The sequence below is a fragment of the Heteronotia binoei genome, chromosome 10, assembly GCF_032191835.1.
Source record: "Heteronotia binoei isolate CCM8104 ecotype False Entrance Well chromosome 10, APGP_CSIRO_Hbin_v1, whole genome shotgun sequence".
Lineage (NCBI taxonomy): Eukaryota > Metazoa > Chordata > Lepidosauria > Squamata > Gekkonidae > Heteronotia > Heteronotia binoei.
The window spans coordinates 59354357-59374873 of NC_083232.1; the positions used below are offsets into that span (position 1 = coordinate 59354357).

The window sequence follows — 20517 nt, forward strand, 5'->3', positions numbered from 1 at the left end:
CTTTTGCTAGTCCCACCTCATTTGTTCTCATTCCTCAATCTGTTTTTTTTCTCCAAATACAAATTCCCAAGTGCAAATATATTTGCTAAGAATCACAAGGCAACTTACAGTTGCTGCAAAACTCAAGTTTCTGAAGGAATACCTCATTTTCCTTTTCCTTCTTTTCAACCTTTTCAGGTCCCAGTTTTGACCAATCCAAGTGGGCCAGGCTGGTCTGCTTCTCCAGTTAACAATCCCTCCTAACTACTTCATGCGGGGTCCCGTTGCTACTTCCTGTAATGATAGCACTTAAACCCTCTCCCACTTCACCAGCCTCTCCCTTGTTCAAATGATGGAACCCAATCCCAAGGCGGTGAGATGGGTTCTGGCTCAGTTCATGTTTCCCAAAATTCACCTTCCATGACCTTTTCAAACCTTCCCCAATCACTCTGACTCTCCACAAGGACCATGTACGTAACCCGCAACTTTCACCCTTCCCACATTGTTCTGCGATATAGCCTCTCACACAGCTGCACAGTCCTGTGAATGTTGTGTCTTCTGGACCATTCGCACTTGGCAGGTGGGCAAGGAGTCTTTATCTGGATCAGTTCTTCCTAACTGATCTGGTTTTGCCAAAATGTTCTTCTGGCCAAAATCAAGCTGCAAAATACTGGTAGATACATCCAGCTGGTGGCTGCGGGCAGTCACAGTCGGTAGCGAATGACACTTCTGAGTCTAAGTCCTCTGCATACCTCATTCGTCTAGTGTTTCAGGCTGGACCTTGGCGGGTGTTGGAGATTGGCACAGTCTAAGGGGCAGGCTTGGCAACAACACACCTTTCCTGCTCTCCCCTCTTCCAGAGCTTGACTGTGTAGCTACATCTCTTTTTCTGGTGTGCAGGAGACAATTACCAGTTCATCTCCTTTTAACAGTCACTTGCTTCAGAGGTAGGATAACCACTCCCTGCCTGAGAGTTCATGCAAACTGCACATTTTCAGATCAACAGTGAAACAGTAGACAACCCAAATTGACAATAGGAAGTCTTAGAGACTAGTAGTCTTTATACTTCTAAACTTTATAGTCCTTTCCCCAGAATGGGATGAAAACTCTTATTTCTAGGACAGGAGTGTACAGGATTTACTCCTCTTGGTCACTGCAGTTGCTTGTTGGCTTCCCCCCCCCCTTTTGATACCACTGCTGCTTCTTCTGCTGATGTCAAAACCTTAAGTTGTAGCGAGGCTTTACCTCTTTCTGCTGGTCTTCTTCAGCATGCAGACTTGCTTCCTGGCTCATCTGCTTTGTCCCCCTTGTCTGCTGATAGAAGCACAGGATCTCTGATGTCTGCCGTCTGCTTCTCGTCCTCACTCCATGGCCCGTCTGCTTGTCCTGGCTTGATATACACCGGTCTCACATCTTAGGGGTCGTCTTCTGGAGCTGCGATTCTTCTAACCCCAGTGCGATGAATCCACCCATCAGCTGTTGTCATCTGGAATCACAGGCATTTTGGATGTCGTCCTCCTCCAGGTGACAACCCCAGCTTGCCCCAGGCTGCTACCCTTCTATATGTGAGTGCAATCAACAGCTTTGTCCATTTCATGCTAATCTTCCTTAACACAGTCTTTAATGTCCTGTTCAGATGTCCCACTTGGTTCTTAGTGCTTCTGGATAACCCCTGGAAGTCGGGTGTGTCCTGTGATCTGAAATCACAGTCCTGGTCACTTAAGCAGCACATATTCCTTGCAGTTGGGATTATGCACAGGGAACCTTGCACAGGAGTTCCTCTACCCAACCTGTGAGTCAGTCCACAGATACTATCAGATATTCATACTTTCCAGCCCTTGGTAACTGTGTCATTAACCTATAGAGTCTTTAAAAAAAACAACTTAGTCCATAGTCTCTGCTTCTGGTACCACTCCAACCTTCTTCATCAATTGTCATGTTAGACAAGCTATTTCTGCTTTCTGGTTTAGCCGTGTGTGTAAATGTCCAAAATAGTGTCTCTTCCATATTAGTTCCCCCAGGTGTAGAAATGCATAAAATATGTATTACTTTTCTCAGGAGAGAACATGTACCTCATCTCATGAACTATCCTGTTTGATTTTCCTCTGCACCTTCTCTCTGTGCAGCCTTCTTTTTTCGGGTATGTACCCGTCATGCAGTTCTAGTGCCACTTGTTTTGGAAGGGGTGGGGTGCCAATTTTACTGCTCCTCTTTGCTACTTTATCTGCTCAGTGCATTCTTTGTTCCTCAGGTGTCGTCAGGCACTCTTGTTCTTTCACATGGACCACCTTTGGCAACATCATTCTCTAAAAAGTTAGAATCTGTCTCTCATGAGCTATTGGTTTCCCTTTTGCATTTAGAAGGCCTAATGTGTCTATAGAAGGTCTAGAGTGTCAGTCTCATAATATGAAGGTCGTGAGTGTCCCATAAGCCATGAACCACCCCAAAGGCATACTTAGAATCTGCCCTTTAGCTCTTTGAAGGGCCTAGGTTAGAACAAAAAAAATCTCCTTTGCCCCTGCTGAAACTGTCTTTCCTGTCCCTACTATGTAACAATGTACCTTTAATGAAATTGCTTCCATCAATATAGGGTTCCAAGTTTGCATTCTGGATGGGGATTTCTCTTGGGTCATGTTACCTCCCATTGTGCGATAGGTCTCCCTCTGGCAACAAGGTTCTGTCGGTTGCGGCCTCAAAAGTGATGTCATGAGTCAGCCATAGAATGCAGATAATAAACATTGCAGGCCATGATTTCTCTGCTTGTAGGACCTGGTTTCTGTGTTGGAATCCTCTTGGGTCTTTCTCTCATGTACAAATAGCTGGTTTCCCGCTTGTCTTTATTCAGATGTTGGCAATCATGTTTCTTTGTGTTATGCCTCTCCCATCCATTTTCCCCCCCTCTCAGTCACCAGCATTTCTCCATATCAGTGGTAAGTCTGAGGATATTTGTCTGATAAAAGTCCTATCTGCCTCATGTTGGGGTAAGGGTTCTTAGGTAATGTCATCTGGGCTTAAGATGAGTTGTTTTTATTTCTGGAAATGTATGGATGTCTAAGTACTTAACAGTTTGTAGAGCGCTTATTTCTCTAATTAAGCTCCGATCCAGGTCTAAAAATCACTTTCAGGCTAGCCCTGTAGCCAAGCTGTTTCCAAAGGTGTGCTATTTACATGAAACTTTAATTAGGGATGACGTGGAGGTCTGTATGTACTAGAGGCTGCAACTTGAACTGTGAACCATCTATAATTCCCAAATCTAGCAGAATGCCCCTTTTCTGATTTGATTCTAATTCTCAGGGGTTCCCTCTCTGCATCCAGATATTAGGGCGTTCCCCCTTCCCTTTGTCAATCCTTTTCAATGCTAACTGAATTGTTATTTAGGCTGGAAAACAAGGCCTGCTAGGATGCCTATGGCCTTTTTCCCTCTAGTGACTTCCTTTCACTGAACTGCAAATCTGCCTTCAAAGGTGTTATAGGGCGGTCAGAAGTTAAATCTCATGGTCGCTGCCGACAGGTATTCCTGAGAGGACTCCTGTATATTTGGACACCCACCCCTCTCCCCTCAAGCTTTCTCTATTTGAGTCTTTTTTTTGGGGGGGGGGGGGAGATGCATTTCTTTACTGCTGGCAAAACTAGCTGCATCTGCTGTGTCTACTCTAAGCCTTTTCTGTCAGGGGAAGGGAGAGGGAGGGGGTTTTGTCTTTCCCTTTACTATACAAACACTGGTTTGGGGTCTGCTTGAGATATCCTGGGACTCTCTAAGTTGCATCTCTGAATTGGCCCTTCTTCCCCATCTTCTTGGTCCTGCCAAATCCCCTTTTCTACCCATTCTGAGGGTTTTCTTCTCTTGTATTTGCCCTCCCACTGCCTTTCCACCTTAAGCATGTGAGGTGTGCTGGAAAGTCAATGTTTTCTCCCTTTCCTCTTTGGAATTCCTAAAAGCTTTTCTGCTGGGGGGGGCCCTCTGGCTGGATTTGCTATCAAGTGTTCCCCTTAACCCTCAAGACTGGTTCAGTGAGCATGCCTCTGTGTTTACTTGACTGCAGCTGTCCCTAAATGCCTCGGTGTGCGTGATTGAGTTAATGTCAGGTATGTCTTTTCCCCAGCTTCTTAGGCGAGAAAGGCTAGCTTTGGCAGTGCTCCCTCTCACCAGTCTTAGAAGTCCAGGTGCCTACCGTTTTCTTCTCCAGTGTGTCTTGCTTCTTTTCCCATAACCACTCTTGAACCTTGATGGGTGGTTGAAATTAACAAATTCCCCAGCAGTCTCACTAATGTCCACTTTTCCTTTTTCTGTCTCCAGACAGCTAGGGTGCTCATAAAGGCATTATTTCTTTGTCTCTTGACGAGGTGGGGGGGGGAGGACAGTGAGTGATGCTATTCCCACTTCTTCTCTGCTGGCCTCTGCTCTGTTTCTTTCTCGCTTGTTTTTATTTCTGGCAGGATCTGAGCTAAGCCTTTTGCACTAGATGGGGTAGCAGCCTTCCCCTCCCTGGAAGGGGGTCTAGCATAACTTTCCCCCAATCACTTCCCCTATTTCTCAGAGTCTGCCAACTCTCTCAGCTCTGATTTGTTTGTTTTCTTCAGCTTTGCTTTCTTATTATGCCACATTGTACCATTACTCTGTTTTGGCAACACTCTCTTAATTTTGGTTATCCCATTGAGAATCTCTTCCTCTGGGCCAAATCACTCCTGCCGGCAAGGAGCAAAAAGGCACATGGCAACAAGTGGAATATGTTCTCCTCAATGGAATAAATTCCACGGCTCATGCTCCCATTGCTCAGATACATCCCAGTTAGTCTCAACCGTCACCACCGCCCTTTCTTTTCTGGTTTCTCATCTGTCCTTTAATTACAGCTATCTTCCCTGACAGAAACTTGCAAACACTCAGATTTCTTACACCCATGGTACCAAATAGCAATTGCTCTTGTGCGTACATTAACCATGTATTCTTTTATTGCTCGACTGGGAGAACCCAAATAATGCTTTTTCCCTCTGCCGTGGCAGAGACAGGAATTTCACAGAATCTCTCAGTGAAGCAATTTTATCTCCCTTGAGCTCAAGTTACCCTTTTAACCATTTAATTACTTTACTGACCCCCAGGAGAATTCACAGCTTTCCAACAGTGCCAAAAATACAGACAAGGAAGGGTAGGGTGCGTACTATCGGTTCTCTGCCAGGGGCAATTATGCTTCTGTGGAACTGGCTTCGCTGCACAGCCCAATTTCTCTCTCTCTGCTTCACAGAACAAAGCGAGAATCCACAGATTAGGATAAGAAAAATAGGTCCTGCCTACCAGGGTGCTAAATCCCTCCTAATGAGGAGACGTTGCAGCCCTGGGATCCAGTTCTAAACATCTGGCACACAAACACATTCAACAATTCTCAACCTTCTCTTTCCCATTCTCTTGGGTCCCATTTTCCGGGACTTCTCTTGTCCCTTCTCAGGGCTTTCTCTGGCAACCCTCTCGCCATCTTTTCTGAAGGAGCGCTGCCCTGGGCTCCTGCAAATTCAAAAGGGCTTATTAGGGACTTAGGCACTCCCCTTTCCCCAGGAAAGTTACCTATTGGCCGACTCTTCTTTAATTTCTGGACCCACTCCTCGGGACCTCTGGCCTGCTTCTGCTGATCCATGGAGCCACTGCATGCTGGTGATGAACCAAAGAAGGAAGCTGAACTCAGCCTCTTGGCGCCTCTGGGTTCCCGAAGTTTGATTTTCTCCCATCCTGATAGAGCCTCCTTGGACAGCAGAAGTCTATCTGTCCCACCTGGCTCGCCAATTGTTGCACACAACATCTGTGCCAAGAGTTGAGTCCCTCCAGCCCAAATTAAGAGACTCAACAGCCAGAGTTCCAAGTGACTTGATCCAGAGATTCCTTTATTACCACTAGTGGCAGGAGGAAAACCCGTCTCTCTCTCTCTATACCACCATTCCTCCTGTGCTTTCCTCAAACCCATCTTTACAAACATAGTATATTTATACAATTTCTGATAACAAAGCAGATCTCGTTGATTGGTTACAAATCCTTGCTCTTAGCCTTTTGTGATGTCTCATTGGCTTAAAAACCCCCATCTCCTTCCAGGGTGAGGTAATTCCTTAGGGAGTTCTTTGTTCTCTACTCCGAATCTCCCGTCTTCCTGGCATCCCGGTTTCTGGTTTCGTTACAGAGGATGTGTCAGTAAGTACAATCTCTACTGCGTGGGCGAGATGGTTCCTTTCAGACTAGGAGGTCCTTCCTTGAGGCAGGGAGGAATGCTTTCCTCATCAAAGGGTGCTAACAGACCTCTGATAACGTTCTCTTGCTAGGGAAATGTGTTTCCTTTCACACATATATTATTTATATATATATATATATATATATATATATATATATATATATATATAATGCTTAGTAAAGACTCTTAATAGAGGCCTATTGTCCTTTGTTCCAGACCACTTCAGGCCTGGGATAGAGAAATAAAGCACTGCGTACTTTTAAAGCAAGCCCTGCAAATATAACACTTTGAAGGTAACAGCTCAAATAGTTCAACGGAAGTGCAAGGTAGGTTAGAGCAAATGAGTTCTTTGATCTGGAGTAGTGCAATTCTATTTGGCACTCTGTCCATGCTTTAATGCAAATCTGAATCTGCATCCTACAGCTCCTTCTGACCACTGTCGAAAGTTGTTTTTTTAACTAAGATCAGCAAAGAACTGACAGCAGTGGGGAAGGAGCGCAGGTGGTGTGAATGCACAGATGACCACTCAAAGATCATCAGTTACAGGTAACCAACTTGTTTATCTTCTTCGTGGTCTCTGTGCTTCACACCCATGGAGACTAGCAAGCAAACCTACCTGGAGGAGGGTGATGGAGGTCAGATCTAGGTAGCTGCCTGCAACACTAGACGTCCCAACTGAGCCTTCTGATGGCAGCGGATGTCCACAGCATAGTGCTTCATGAAAGTATGCAGCAAGACTCAGGTCGCTGCTTTACATATGTCAGACATATGTAAAGAAATGCTGTTGATGTAGTCAACTCCCTTGTGGAATGTCCTCGTATAGGGCCCCATAGGGGTCTCTTAGCTAGCAAGTAGCACAGCTTGATGGTCTCTGTCAGCCACTTGGACAACCGTTGAACAGAGATCTTAGTACCCTGCCTGGGTGTAGCATAGGAAATGAACAAATGAGGGTCTTTCCTATAGGGTCTTATTCGACTTAAGAACAGCAAGGCTCGCTTTATATCTAGAGAGTGCAACCTCCTCTCCTCTGGAGAAGAAGGGTTAGGGAAGAACGTCGGGAGTGTGATTTCCGAGTTCAGATGAAATTCAGCGACTACCTTGGGAAGTAAGGTGATGTCAGGTGCAAGAGACACTCTGTCATCGTGGAAGCATAAGTATAGAGAATCAGAACTGAATGCCCCGAGATCTCCCACACTCTTCACTGAAGTGATGGCAACAAGAAAGGCTGTTCTCCAGGACAGGAGATTCAATGGACAAGTCGCCATGGGCTCAAAGGGTCTCCCTGAAAGCTTATCCAAGACTAAGGGCAAGTCCCAAGGAGCTGAGATCCGCTTGGTTCTGTGGACTTAACCACAGTAAGTCCTTCAGAAAGCGTTTAGCCAATGGATGGGCAGGCAAACACAGAGCAATTGTCTATAGTCTCATGGTTGGCAGACACAGCTGCCAAGTAGACACGGATCGAAGAGTGATTAAGTCCAGAATCCACTAAGGACAGCAAGAAATCAAATATCACAGGAAGTCCCACCTTCACTGGATTGGTACTGTTCTAGGGCTTATGCCAAGGTTTTGTTTTGGGTGTTCTAGAAGTAGCAGGAACACAGAGATTGCGTGATGTCTTGATGCTCTTATCCATCTCTTATCCTCTTGGAGGATGGAGTCAGTAGTTGAGCTAAATAACCCCTCACCTTTGAAAGGGAGATCCTCAATATAGGCCCTGGTGTCAGATTGCAGGACTGTAGCCCTAAGCCAGGAATAAGCAATGTAGTGTGACAGCTGAAGTAAAAGTCTTGGAGGCAGTATCAACCTTGTGCTTTGATGCTGCTAGTTGCTATTTTGCAAGCAGCACACCTTCCTTTTGAAGTTTCTTGCCAAGGGTACATTTGTCCTCAGGTAGAGTGGCAAGGCACCCCAAGGAGTGATAGTGGGCCATACAGGCTGAATAGAGATTTTAACGCCCAGGGCTCCTGATGAGTAAAACTTCCTTCCAATATTATTGATCTTTCTACCCTCTTTACCTGGGAGGATAGAATGCACTCTCCTAGTCTTAGATGAGGATACCACGACAGTGTTTGGTCAAGGATGAGTGAATAAGAACTCTACTCCAGGTTCTTGCACATCATACATATGGTCCAGCCTGCGGGAGGAGACAAGTGTGGAAGCCAGTTTCTTCCAAGGTTCCTTGATGGCCTGCAAAATCACTTTAGTGATTGGAAGGGCTATAGAAGTGTCCCTTTGCATTATACTGAAAACTGTGTCATCGAATGTGGGTTGAGGCTGGATGATTGGTAGAGAAAGAACCTGAGCCATTCGCTTAATGAGGTTGCCATAGGACTTGAGGTCCTCCAACAGGGAGATAGGCAGATCCTCGGTGATTTGAGGATTAGGAGAGGGTTCCGCAGGCCATTTGTCAATGGAACCTTCAGCGTCGGAATCGGAGGGTGCTCCACCAACATCAGAGTGTTCAGACATGTGCAGTGAAGAGGGTGCATCAACAACATGAGTCTCCTGAGGCGTTTCAACAGGCTTAGATGCATGTGCTTTTTCCGGCTTGCTAGACTCCAGTTGAATAGGAGCCGGAGTAGTGATCGGTGCCAAGCGTCGGGTTGGAGATCTATAAGACTCGGGAGTGAAAGGATGCTTCCGAGCGTTGATCCCAATCAGGTAAGTCATGTGGAGGGTACCACGGGTATTGTGGGTTAAACAGGTAGTCCCTGTACAAATACGACCATTGGCACTGGTCCCAGGTAGGTGGTGGCGGTGGCTGGAGAAAGCCAGACTGTTGGCCTAAGTCAGAGTCGGCTAGATGTCTCTTCCATGGTTTATCAGGCATAGGATCAGGTTGAGTACCTTCCGGATCGAAAGAGGAGTCTGTTGCTGTTTCTCTGGGAACCGGCGTGAGAGGATGATGTCAGCTGAGTCAGTTTGATCTCGGGCTTGGAGTTCGAGACTGGCTGAGTCAGCAGTTGCTTCAGTACCAAGGGGCTTCTTCGATGGACATGGGAGGCGAGATTTTGCCTTTGCGGGGTAGATAAAGTTGCCGTCGAAGCAGATACCGGATCTCTCGGAGCCGGAGAGGGAGTGCGGCTGACGCAGTCTTGCTTTCTCTGCTTTTCCTTATCTTCCTTATACTTTTTCCCTTTCTCCATTCCAGACCCTGTGTCCTACCTGCACTTCTTCGCAGGTGTTGAGGACTTCAATTTCGAGACCAAGCTCATACATTTAGGCTGGCGACCGGTATTGGAGAGCAACTGGCTCTGCGAGTTAATCTCAGCTACAGGGGTCAATGTCCATGGCGTGGTCATCGAGTCGGTGCTGATGAGGTGGAAGTCATTCTGCTCGGTGTAAGAGCTGACTCCAGGAGCGCAGCTGAGAGGCTGCTCGATTTTTTCTGATCTGTTTGGAGAACCTGGCACAATGAGCAAAGGAGTCGACTTGATAGCTCTCTCCTAGGCACAGGAGCCAGAGCTTGTGGCGTCTGGAGGGGTGATTTTACTTCCACAACGCTTGTCCATAGACTGTAGAGGGTAGCAGGAACCAAGGAATGGGGGGGGGTATACCCTAGAGTGTCAAAAAGGTCACTAACTACAGGGTGTTTTTTTATATTCAAACAGGAACCAAAGACGAGAAACGATGAAGAGAAGACGTAGAAATGGGCAGAAAAAGAATTTACTAAGGTAAGTACCAACTGGAGCTGCAGAAGAACAGACTGTTCAGCACGACTATCAGAAGAGAACTGGCGGGATATCCGTGCCCCGCCCAGCAGGCATGCGTGGTAGGGGCTCTGCGCATGCCCACTGGCTGCGGAGCACTAAAATCCCGGGCTTCTTAACGTAGCAATGCAGGGACTCTGTTCCCTTGGGTATGAAGCACAGAGACTATGAAGATCCGTTTTTACTGTTTGCACCACCTTTCTATATAAAATAAAGAGCCCCATGGCAGAGTGTTAAAGCTGCAGTACTGCAGTTCAAAGCTCTGCTCACGACCTGTTTGATCCCCGGTGGAAGCTGAGTTTTCAGGTAGCCGGCTCGAGGTTGACTCAGTCTTCCATCCTTCCAAGGTCGGTAAAATGAGTACCCAGCTTGCTGTGGGGAAAGTGTAAATGACTGGGAAAGGCAATGGCAAACCACCCTGTAAAAAGTCTGCCATGAAAACATTGTGAAGCAATGTCACCCCAGAGTCGGAAACGACTGGTGCTTGCACAGGGGACCTTTCCTTTTCTATATAAAATAGAGATAATAGGTATTGGTCCATCCATTTAAACATGAAAACAGTGCTAAAATCAACCCCAAATTACGATTATACATATTGCTTTCATTTTCAAGTCAAGCCTATTGGAGGCCAGACTGACCCCATTTTCCATTTGATGAAACTCAAAATTAAAAAAGAAAGGCAGCGGGGAGGGGAGAGAGGGCTTCAGGGTACTGCAGTTCACTGAGGAGAAAGCATAACAGGAGGTTGGTGCCTGTAGAAAACTTTAAATAGGTAGATCAATTTCTTCCCCATGACTCGGGTCAAAAATACCCCCAATTCCTTGGGAGGGTTAACAATTAAAATCCGTGTTTTGGAAGAAATAAGACTACATACATGACATTTACACTACTTATGAAGATATGGATGGTATTCTCAGTTCTCTTAAATGACAGTTATCAGTGCTAGCTGGGGAACTACAGGGGGTGAATGAAGTGGAATTTCCATTAAGGTAGACAACTCACAGCAAGTTCAGATGGAACAACGATACAGAACAAAAAGCAGCAAATGCCTTTTCCTTCCCATTTATGTAAAGTTTCATTCTAAATAAGCTTTCTCATCTCAACTAAATAGGTCCTTGGCACTGGAAGTATATTTGTTCAAGACAGAACCCCAATGTACCAAGTTCACTGGACCCCAAACAAGATCCATGCCAGTGAAAAAAGGCAATGAGGGCTGGAGGATGGCTCAGGTGAAATAAAGAGGGAACAGGAGCCTAATGGTGAAGTGGGAAGAAACCATGCGTTTCGAATATCTGACCAAGGCCAAAGCACCACCTAGTAAGGACCAGCAACCTTCTTTTGGGGAGAAAAGTGGGGAGAAATTAGTCAGTATGGCTCAGGGAAGAGCGAGCAGAACGAGGATGCAAGGCCTCACAACTACTTGTGCCTTGCACATTAATGCAACTTAAATGCAGTATCCAATAGTTAAGGCAGGGGTGCTGAATTCATTTGTTATAAGGGCCAGATCAAGCATAAATGGGACTGTGTTGGACCAGGTCATGTGTTTCATAAAATGTAATGCCAGGTAATATAAACAAACTTTATAAAAGACATAAACACAGTTAAAGATTATTTTTAACTTAAAATACAAACATGCTTAAAACAATAACACTCTTGCTATATTTTGTTTATTTAATAGTCTTTTGACACTGGAGCCCCATATTAGAAGGATGTGTGTGTTAAAACTAATATTTCTCTGCAACACTGAAGTTTGAGTTTATAGAACTCTATATTTTAAACTGTGGTTGATCCCAATCCTCCCCACCTTTAAAAGATGCCTGCCTAAAATGGAGAGGTGGGGAAATAGTTGGATTTGTCAATACAATTTTTAAAAATAAAACATCATGAAAAAGCACAAAGACCACAGAAGAAACTAAAAAATGCTCTAAGCCTAGAAAGACATGAAATGGCTGGGCACTGCAAGCTTCTCTCCCCATACCGCGCCCTGTCTACTGAGTTCCTGTAGTTCTCAAAGTGTACTGTTCCCTTTTGGTCTTGGCTGTGGGTTCCCAGGTCAGAACACTCCACTGAGGCACCCATTCTCAGGTATAATCAGCAGAGACAAGCTGGTTCAAAACATCCACCATTTGCAAGGAGGCAGCTGAAACGGTTAGTTTTTGGAGTTAACACAGAAAACTGGGAACAGAAAAAACCCTACACCCAAAAGGAAAAAACTAAATCATATAGATATTAGGGGGGTGGGGAGGGACGACAGACTGTTCCATTACATTTAAAAGTTGCAAAGAAAATGCAGAATGGATTTTTCATTAAAGTCTATGGGCACAGACAGACTACTCTGGGAATAGAAAATTCACTTGCATTTTTTTCGCAAGTTTTTCTGTGTTTCAGTGGAGGCCCGAGGAAGCCAGTGACAATGAAGGCAGCCCTGTCCTCTTCTTCCTGTAAATTGATCTTGAAAGGGTGAGGACAGTCAGTGGAGGGAGTGGGGGAAAGAGAGCTGTGGGCCCGATTAAAGCCCTTGGTGGGACAGATTCTGGTCCATAGGCTGTGAGTTTGACACCTCTGAATTATGGTCTGTTTACTTTCTAGTTCACCAAGGTGTGCATTTCTACCTTTTAAAAGTTTCTCAGGTTTTTCCCAAGCAGATTCCTAGCCATTTTTTCTGAACCAGCTTATCTTTCTAAATTTCCAGGTTGTGTTGGGCACCTGCTGCTGAAATGGAGTAGCATTCATTTTTTTCACTGTCATTTTCCAGTACTTAGTTCCACATCCAGACAGAACATATTTTACTTTACAAATTCACTTTTTGGGCAGTTCTTTAGTATAGGAACTCTTAAAGTCAGTTTAGATCGGAAATTAAGCTTATATATGTAAATACTGTCCTCTTACCGGAGGCACAATGTAATTTCTTGGCTCTCCAGGAGGCCACTGGGGTGGAACCTTAAAAATCAAAGTTGCAAATTAGCATATAGAAATTTAAGGGAAAAATTCAAATAACTTAAAATTCTAATCAGATTCAAAATAATACACATATAAAAAAGTGTTTTTCCCCATGAAGTCTGACTGTACCCAATTTAATAAATGCCACTAATATAACAAAGATCATCATTAATAGAATTTATTCCCATACATGGCTGCATTCCTCTTAAATGAAAAGGGAAACAAGCAACAGATTGAGTACTGTAATCAAAATAGCATCATGAAAGTTGGATTTAGGCATTGCTGCATTTAGCATGTCCCATAGATAAACCTCAACAGCAGTGAACTACTAGTTCAATCACATTTATAAAGCCGTAACAAAGCACTGGGACCATTTTCTTCATACTCATTATACCCCATCAGCCAAATATGTATGTCTAAATCTTTGTTAAAAAAAAATTTTACCGGCACAACCAGACAATATATATGAGTTTAATACATAAAAATCAACACGCTAGCCCATCCAAGTACAACATTAAACCAAAACATTCAACCTTCAACAAGGAAGGGAAAAAAAGATAGGTGGCCAAAGAAGAACCAGATGCATTGTGTACTTGTATCTTGTTGAGACAGAAATTGCATTAATGGGAACCAAAGTGCCACAAAATTATTGTGAGCTTTCCCAGAGAATGATTGCATATGGCCAACAGTAATCTTCACCATAACAAAGTAAGACCGAATATGTATGTATGTCTAAATCTATTAACAAGTTCTGACAGCTACAAAGTAAATTTTTGCACTGCTGTTACAGAGAGTCTGCAATTCTAAGTTTAGCTTCTACATTTAGAAGCCAGTGTGATGCAGCAGCTGTAGCGTCAGATTCAGATCTAGGTTATCTGGAGTTAATCTCCTTCTGCCATGATGCCTGCTTAGTGACTCCAGGTCAATCACTTTCTACTAGCATAAACCTTCCTTATGTAGTTGCTATTATAAAACAGGGAAGCAGAAAACATGTGTACCCCATCTTCAACTCCTTGGAGAAAGAATGGGATAAAATGTACTACAGAACTGACATATCTTTACACAAACCTGGTAGTTGTAAGTTGGCGGGTATCCTACAGGAACTTGCTGCTGAATCAGTAAAGTTGGCGAGCCATAAGGATATGCCTGAAAATTTAAAAAAAAGCTGTTTGACAAGCTTCACCCCCAAATTTAACAAAACTTCTTTAATACTGCCTCGTTTGAATACTAGTTGCAGCCTGTGAAATGCTGGGCTCACAGGCCAATATCTACAAGTATGTATCTAACATCCACATAAATCAGATTTGGCATGGAAATAAGATGAAAAGCAGAATACCCACAACTGTCAATGAAAAGCATACTGAACAACATACCAAAATAATGCTTGTATCAAGTCAATTCATGAGCTTAAAGGATAAGGAATTTCTTATAGCAGATTCATAGCAATATGCTTATATCAACCATCTCTGGAGAGAGGCAGGCTACACTTTAAATACACAAATATCTACAATATTTATATTGAATACGACAATATCAGATCACTTCCATTATTTCAGACTTTGTTCTTTATACAAATAGCAAACTGTTATTTACTGCTCACTTCCAAATCCAAATGTTTCATATTGTATAAACTGTGGTATTCCTACTATTATGCATCCCAACAGATTTCAAGACATAGGATTGAAATGTTAGTGGTAAATTTCTAACGCATGAAGGAGTCTGATACCCTACTAGATTTCACTTCCATCTTGCAAACAAAAAAGGTCTGATGTATTTTAACTCACCCAGCCCCGTTCTGTCACTACACTGCAGCATGAACAGTACTCAGAGCAGTACATATAGCAAGATACTTATCCAGAAGAAATCATTACTCGCTCTGGAAAAGCAGCTAATTGAAAAAAAGCAGCTGAATAAGGAGCAGCCTTATTCATACATATGACATATACCTACGTCTACTGAATATTACTTCCCTTTCCCTACTGCTAGCTGCTTAATTAAGTTTATCATCTAAGTAATGAAGACTTTAGGTACTAAGAAACAAGGCAAATAAGGTAAGCAGCAGCAAATGATTAAGCTTGCAGTGTTCATAAATTATCTGGGACCAGGGGCAAGCAATGCAGTGGTCAAGACTGCAGATGACACTAAATTATTCAGAAAACCAAGGCTGACTGTGAATAGCTCCAGGAGGATCTCTAGAAATTGGGTGAGTGGGCATCAACGTGCCAAATAAAATTCAGTACAAGTGTTAGGTGATGAACAATGGAACAACCCCCCTACCTTTAAAGTATATGCTGGTAGGTGCATTTAAACTGGTAGAGAAGGTTCTTAGGGCTGTAATGGATAGCTTGATAAAAATGTTACAGATTGCCAATAGTTACAAATCTCCAATATAGATAGATCCAAATAGGCAGCCGTGTTGGTCTGAATTAGTAGAACAAAATAGGAGTCAATTGCACCTTTAAGACCAACTTAGTTTTATTCAGAACGTAAGCTTTCGTGTGCATGCACACTTCTTCAGACGAGGAATGAGGTACAGTAAGCAGAGCCACATATAGCTGGTGGGGTTTGGAATGCCAAGTGGTACAAAGTTAAAAATAGCAGAACAGTAAAATTAACAAATTCAGAAAACCTTTGATCTGGTTTGAATTTCCCACGCTAATTCAACCCAGATCAAAGGTTTTCTGAATTTGTTAATTTTACTATTCTGCTATTGGTTTTTAAGTTTGTACCACTTGGCATTCCAAACCCCACCAGCTATATATGGCTCTGCTTATTGTACCTCATTCTGAGTCTGAAGTGTGCATGCACATGAAAGCTTACGTTCTGAATAAAACTAAGTTGGTCTTAAAGGTGCAATTGACGCCTAAATCTCCAATATGATGTTGCAGAGCTGGAAAAGTTCAGAAGACAACAAAGATGATTCCTATAAGGAAAGGCTAGAGTGTGAGTTTTTGGTTTAGAAAAGACACTACTAAGCTTATGAATTTATGCATGATGACATAACTTTTTCTCTCTTGCATAATATAAGAACTTGGGAACACCCAATGACATTGACAGGCAGATTAGGACAAAAAAAGAAATTCTTCTTCACTCATTAAGTGAAGTGTGCAACTAGTGATGCCCATGAGCATGAAAGATTTGAAGGGATTTAAAACAAACCTCTTTCTGCTAGCAACTCTTCCCTTCTCCCCTCCCTTTCTTTATAAATGCATTCAAAATTATTTCCTTTCAATATGCATTTGAAAAACTGATGCTGAAATAAACAGTCTTTCAAAATGCCACTAAGCTTATCTTCTATTTGTTTCAACATTCATTGGATGCAATAATTTACATATGGCTGTTACAAAGAAGTATCCCAGAGATCCAGATAGTAATTATTAGCCTGTTCCCATGTCAGAAAGACTCATCAAGAGCATGCTGTGTCTGTGTCTCAATTTTCATTACATGCAGAAATGCCTAAAATATACAGCAGCATACACAAAGGTACAGAGGATCCTGCTTGGAGACTTACAGTTGAACTAGCAAGACTATAAACAGACAAAAAAGGGAACTTAGGAGGGAGATGGGAAACTAAGCTTCCCAAGGCGAATGAGAATGTAGAAAGGAATTACAACCAAAAAGAACCTTATACAAACCATCATTCAAGTCTGGTTTTTATCCATAAAAATCAATATTCCTAACAGATTACTCTTGTATCTTCTCTCTTTACTACTAAAGTCTATCTTGGACTCTATGAAGTGACAAAGGTGTTATTGGTGACTGGTATACAGTTATATTATAGGCTCATACACTCAGAGCCTATGTGTATTTGAAATAGAACAAGCACTTTTGGGGCTGTTTTTTTAGTAATTGATATTAAATTAGTACAATGTGGGGAAATGGGAGAGAGTAGTAAGTACTTCTGTAGACTCCACTACAGTTCTTATCATCAAACCTGAAATGTACAACTATTTGTACCACTTGGAACACCTTCCCTATGAAGAAAGGTTGAAACGCTTAGGGCTCTTTAGCTTGGAGAAACGTTGACTGAGGGGTGACATGATAGAAGTTTACAAGATAATGCATGGGATGGAGAAAGTAGAGAAAGAAGTACTTTTCTCCCTTTCTCACAATACAAGAACTCGTGGGCATTCGATGAAATTGCTGAGCAGACAGGTTAAAACGGATAAAAGGAAGTACTTCTTCACCCAAAGGGTGATTAACATGTGGAATTCACTGCCACAGGAGGTGGTGGCGTCCACAAGCATAGCCACCTTCAAGAAGGGGTTAGATAAAAATATGGAGCAGAGGTCCATCAGTGGCTATTAGCCACAGTGTGTGTGTGTGTGTGTGTGTGTATATATATATATATATATATATATTTGGCCGCTGTGTGACACAGAATGTTGGACTGGATGGGCCATTGGCCTGATCTAACATGGCTTCTCTTATGTTCTTATTGTGTAATCCTGAACTGAAAAACATTCTGAGCATTTAGAGTAAGCCAGGACAAAATAAATCACATTATATAAGTATCCCATATTTCTGCATAACAGTGCTTGTTAGAGCTGCTTATGTCCTTTTATTTAGGGGACAAAGCAATAAAAGGCATCACAGGTTACACAGCTTCAGCCAGGTGATATAAGCAACTGAAACTTCTTATCTACCTGATTGTAATTTAATGTAAGCTTCTGCAGTAACCCAGCTTGCTGAGTACCCAGCTTGCTGGGAGGAAAGTGCAGATGACTGGGGAAGGCAATGTCAAACCATCCCGTAAAAAAGTCTGCCGTTAAAACATCGTGACATCACCCCAAAGTCGGAAACGACTGGTGCTTGCACAGGGGACCTTTCCTTCCTTTTCTTTTCCTCTGCAGTAACAAAGACGTCAACATTTATCCAGAGTCCTGTTTACTGAGAAGAGTAAGCCTCTTCCAACAGGTAAGCTTACCTGCACATATTGTGTTACAGGGCTCATCACAGCTGGATGCTGCATATATGTCTCTTGGTTACTCCAGACACTGTGGAACTGAGGTGTGGGTGAATTAATAAGTACTGGTCTAGACTGCACATGATAGGCACCTTGGGGGATAAAAAGGTTGACAAGGTCTTTGTATATTTTCAAAATACAATCTTTAAGCTATTTTACTCTAAATCATTAGTGCAAGCACCAAAAAAATATTCCCACTTCTATAGAAGCTACAGCTAGCACTAATAGATATGCCACCAAACTATACACCATTTTCAACATTTAAAATATCTCGTTTTAAAGACATTAGAGTACAAAACTTTATGTGAAAACATTTTCATAGAGGCTATAAAAAGTAACAGTACGTACATAAATTTGGATGCTTTCTTATTGCAGGTCCTAGCTTGAGTTTCTTCCCATGGAAATTTATTTGTGACTGGAAAAGAAGTATGCGTGAGCAAGTCTGTTTTATATGACTAATATTTAAACCAATGGGGTTTAAAGCACTGGCAAGTTACAGCATTTTACTATTATCTGCCATAGCTGAATTTGCCTTTTTAACTCCTGTTAACATGGTACATTACCCATTAGTATTTTCTGTTAAGACCTGGAATCTTCAGCAGTATTAATAACGGTTACAGAATTAAGCCATTACCAATACAGGGGGGGGGGGGGGGAATTAAAAGCCAACTCAAATGGGAAGTCTTAAAATGATAGTGTAAATGACCCAAACGAAAAAAAATTCTTCATCAGGAAACAAGCCTAGACAAAACAGAGAAGCTTATTCAGGCTTCTTTCCCCCAGGAAAGTTATATTTCCAAATGTATTCACAAGCCTTTTTTCAAGGGTGATCAGCATGCATCAATAAATCATGTTTTGAAATGTACTGGTTTGAGGTTTCATTCCTCAATATTTGGTAACAACTTCTACACAGCCAGACAAGCTATGAGTGATCACTTCACCAGATAGCAGGCTAAACACAAGCTGAGAAGACACAAGAATCTGACAACTTAAGACTTGTTTTGGTAAACAAAACAATTAAGCACTTGTTTCAGGAAAGCAGGCAACCTGTTGTACCCATTAACTATCCACTCAAGAAGCTCTTACTCTAATGCAAAGCTTTATCCAAGGCTTATGCAGCTGAACTCTTATCATACGTTTTCCATATAAGACAACAACTGAATTTAGAACTAGTGTAGTCATTACACATAAAATTAACTTACTTCGACAATTTTTTGTACATCAACGTTGTCCAAAAAAGATACAAATCCATACCTGCAAAGGCAACCCAAGATTAGGTTTAACTTTTAAAAGAATGAGTTCCACTAATTAAGGTTTGCTTTACATATTACAAGTATCTATACAAGTAGGAACATATTAACATGCACAGATCAAATGTTTTATCCAAATGATACTGAAATGCTGTTGACTGATGTGGTTGATCAGAGATAAATGACTATTGGATAAGACTTTACTTCCTTAAAAATGAACAGATCTGCATCTTGGATGTGATTTCAGATTTATGCCTACATATGAAGATGCAACACACTGAATTTTTAGCCAGGTTCAGTGTGCCACCGTCCTGATGAAAAGTATGCTGGCCATAAGTTATCCATGCAGTGATCACGTGCAGCCTATATTCCGGCAATGTGACCTGTATGGAACTTTGAAGACTGTTCCAACGTTTTGATTGGTATGCTGCAGCAAGACTGCTTACTGATGAAGGTACAAAAAAGAGGCTAATCTTGATTGGAAGAATCTTCACTACTTGATGCTAGGCAGAACAGAGACTGCCAGTTAAGTTATTAATTTGCCTGAAACCAATAAATTGGAAGGACCATCTACTCCCATATGAGCCTGTCCATTTGATAAGATCTGTTTCAAGGGGAGGTGAGCACATCTTCATTATGCAATTCCTTCTCAGAGCAGTTGTTCTAGATTACCTGGTGCATACCTAAGCTTTTGGCATGTTGTGTGTATACATACAAGTGCGCCATGTTGAGGTGTTTTTTTTTTAATAACAGAACGATTCTGTTTCTGAAATACCCTCCCAATTACAAGCCTCAATCTTTTTCACCTGTAATTTTCCCTTTTCGCCTTTTTATGTATTGGAATGGACGTTGCCTTAACTATTATATTTATATCCTGCCTTTCCTCATGATCTAAGGTGCTCATAAATTCCAAGTTAAATACAGAATAAATAGAAACTTCCAGTAGCTCCTCTCATTTCTCCTTCAAGTCTTTCAGAATGGATATTTATTTTATCCCACCCTTTTGGCCACACTGGTCCCTCAGGGAAGTTCACACAACAGCAAACAGTTACACTTAAAACAGAGGTTCAGCAATGTGATACATTTTTAGTATGAACTCTGAAATTTCACTTTCAGCCATTAGTTAATAAACTTCACTGTATCTTCTTTCATAAAAGCTGGCAATAAAAGCATGATGTTATTGAATGAAGATCAGTTTTGTATTAAAGAAAATCAGTCAGTAATAACAGCACTACATTTCCTTTATCAATGAACACCAAGTTTAAATTTCTACAGATAGAGGATGTGTGCCCATGTGTTTCAAGCCTACCCTAAATTAGTGTGTACCCATGAGTTTTAGATTTACCCAAAACTAGAAAAGCCAGATTAGTAAAAACCTACAAATGAACAGGTACTTCGGACCAGCGTTAACACAATCTTGTACCTACCAAGATCTGTTAGAAGAGCAATCAAGAAAAAACTCA

The 20517-nt window shown here is 42.3% G+C and overlaps 1 protein-coding gene across 4 annotated transcripts in view; it reads right to left on the reverse strand.

The window, feature by feature from the left end:
* The window catches only part of DAZL (deleted in azoospermia like), a 38098-nt gene that overhangs the window by 13768 nt on the left and 3813 nt on the right, over positions 1–20517 (reverse strand). For all 4 annotated transcript variants that reach the window (XM_060248744.1, XM_060248742.1, XM_060248743.1 and 1 more), the window contains exons 4-8: positions 19007–19058; positions 18153–18219; positions 17766–17896; positions 13907–13984; positions 12788–12838 (exon numbers count right to left, since the gene is read on the reverse strand). In XM_060248744.1, coding sequence (XP_060104727.1) covers positions 12788–12838; positions 13907–13984; positions 17766–17896; positions 18153–18219; positions 19007–19058 — 379 coding nt within the window. The remainder of the gene's footprint in view (positions 1–12787; positions 12839–13906; positions 13985–17765; positions 17897–18152; positions 18220–19006; positions 19059–20517) is intronic.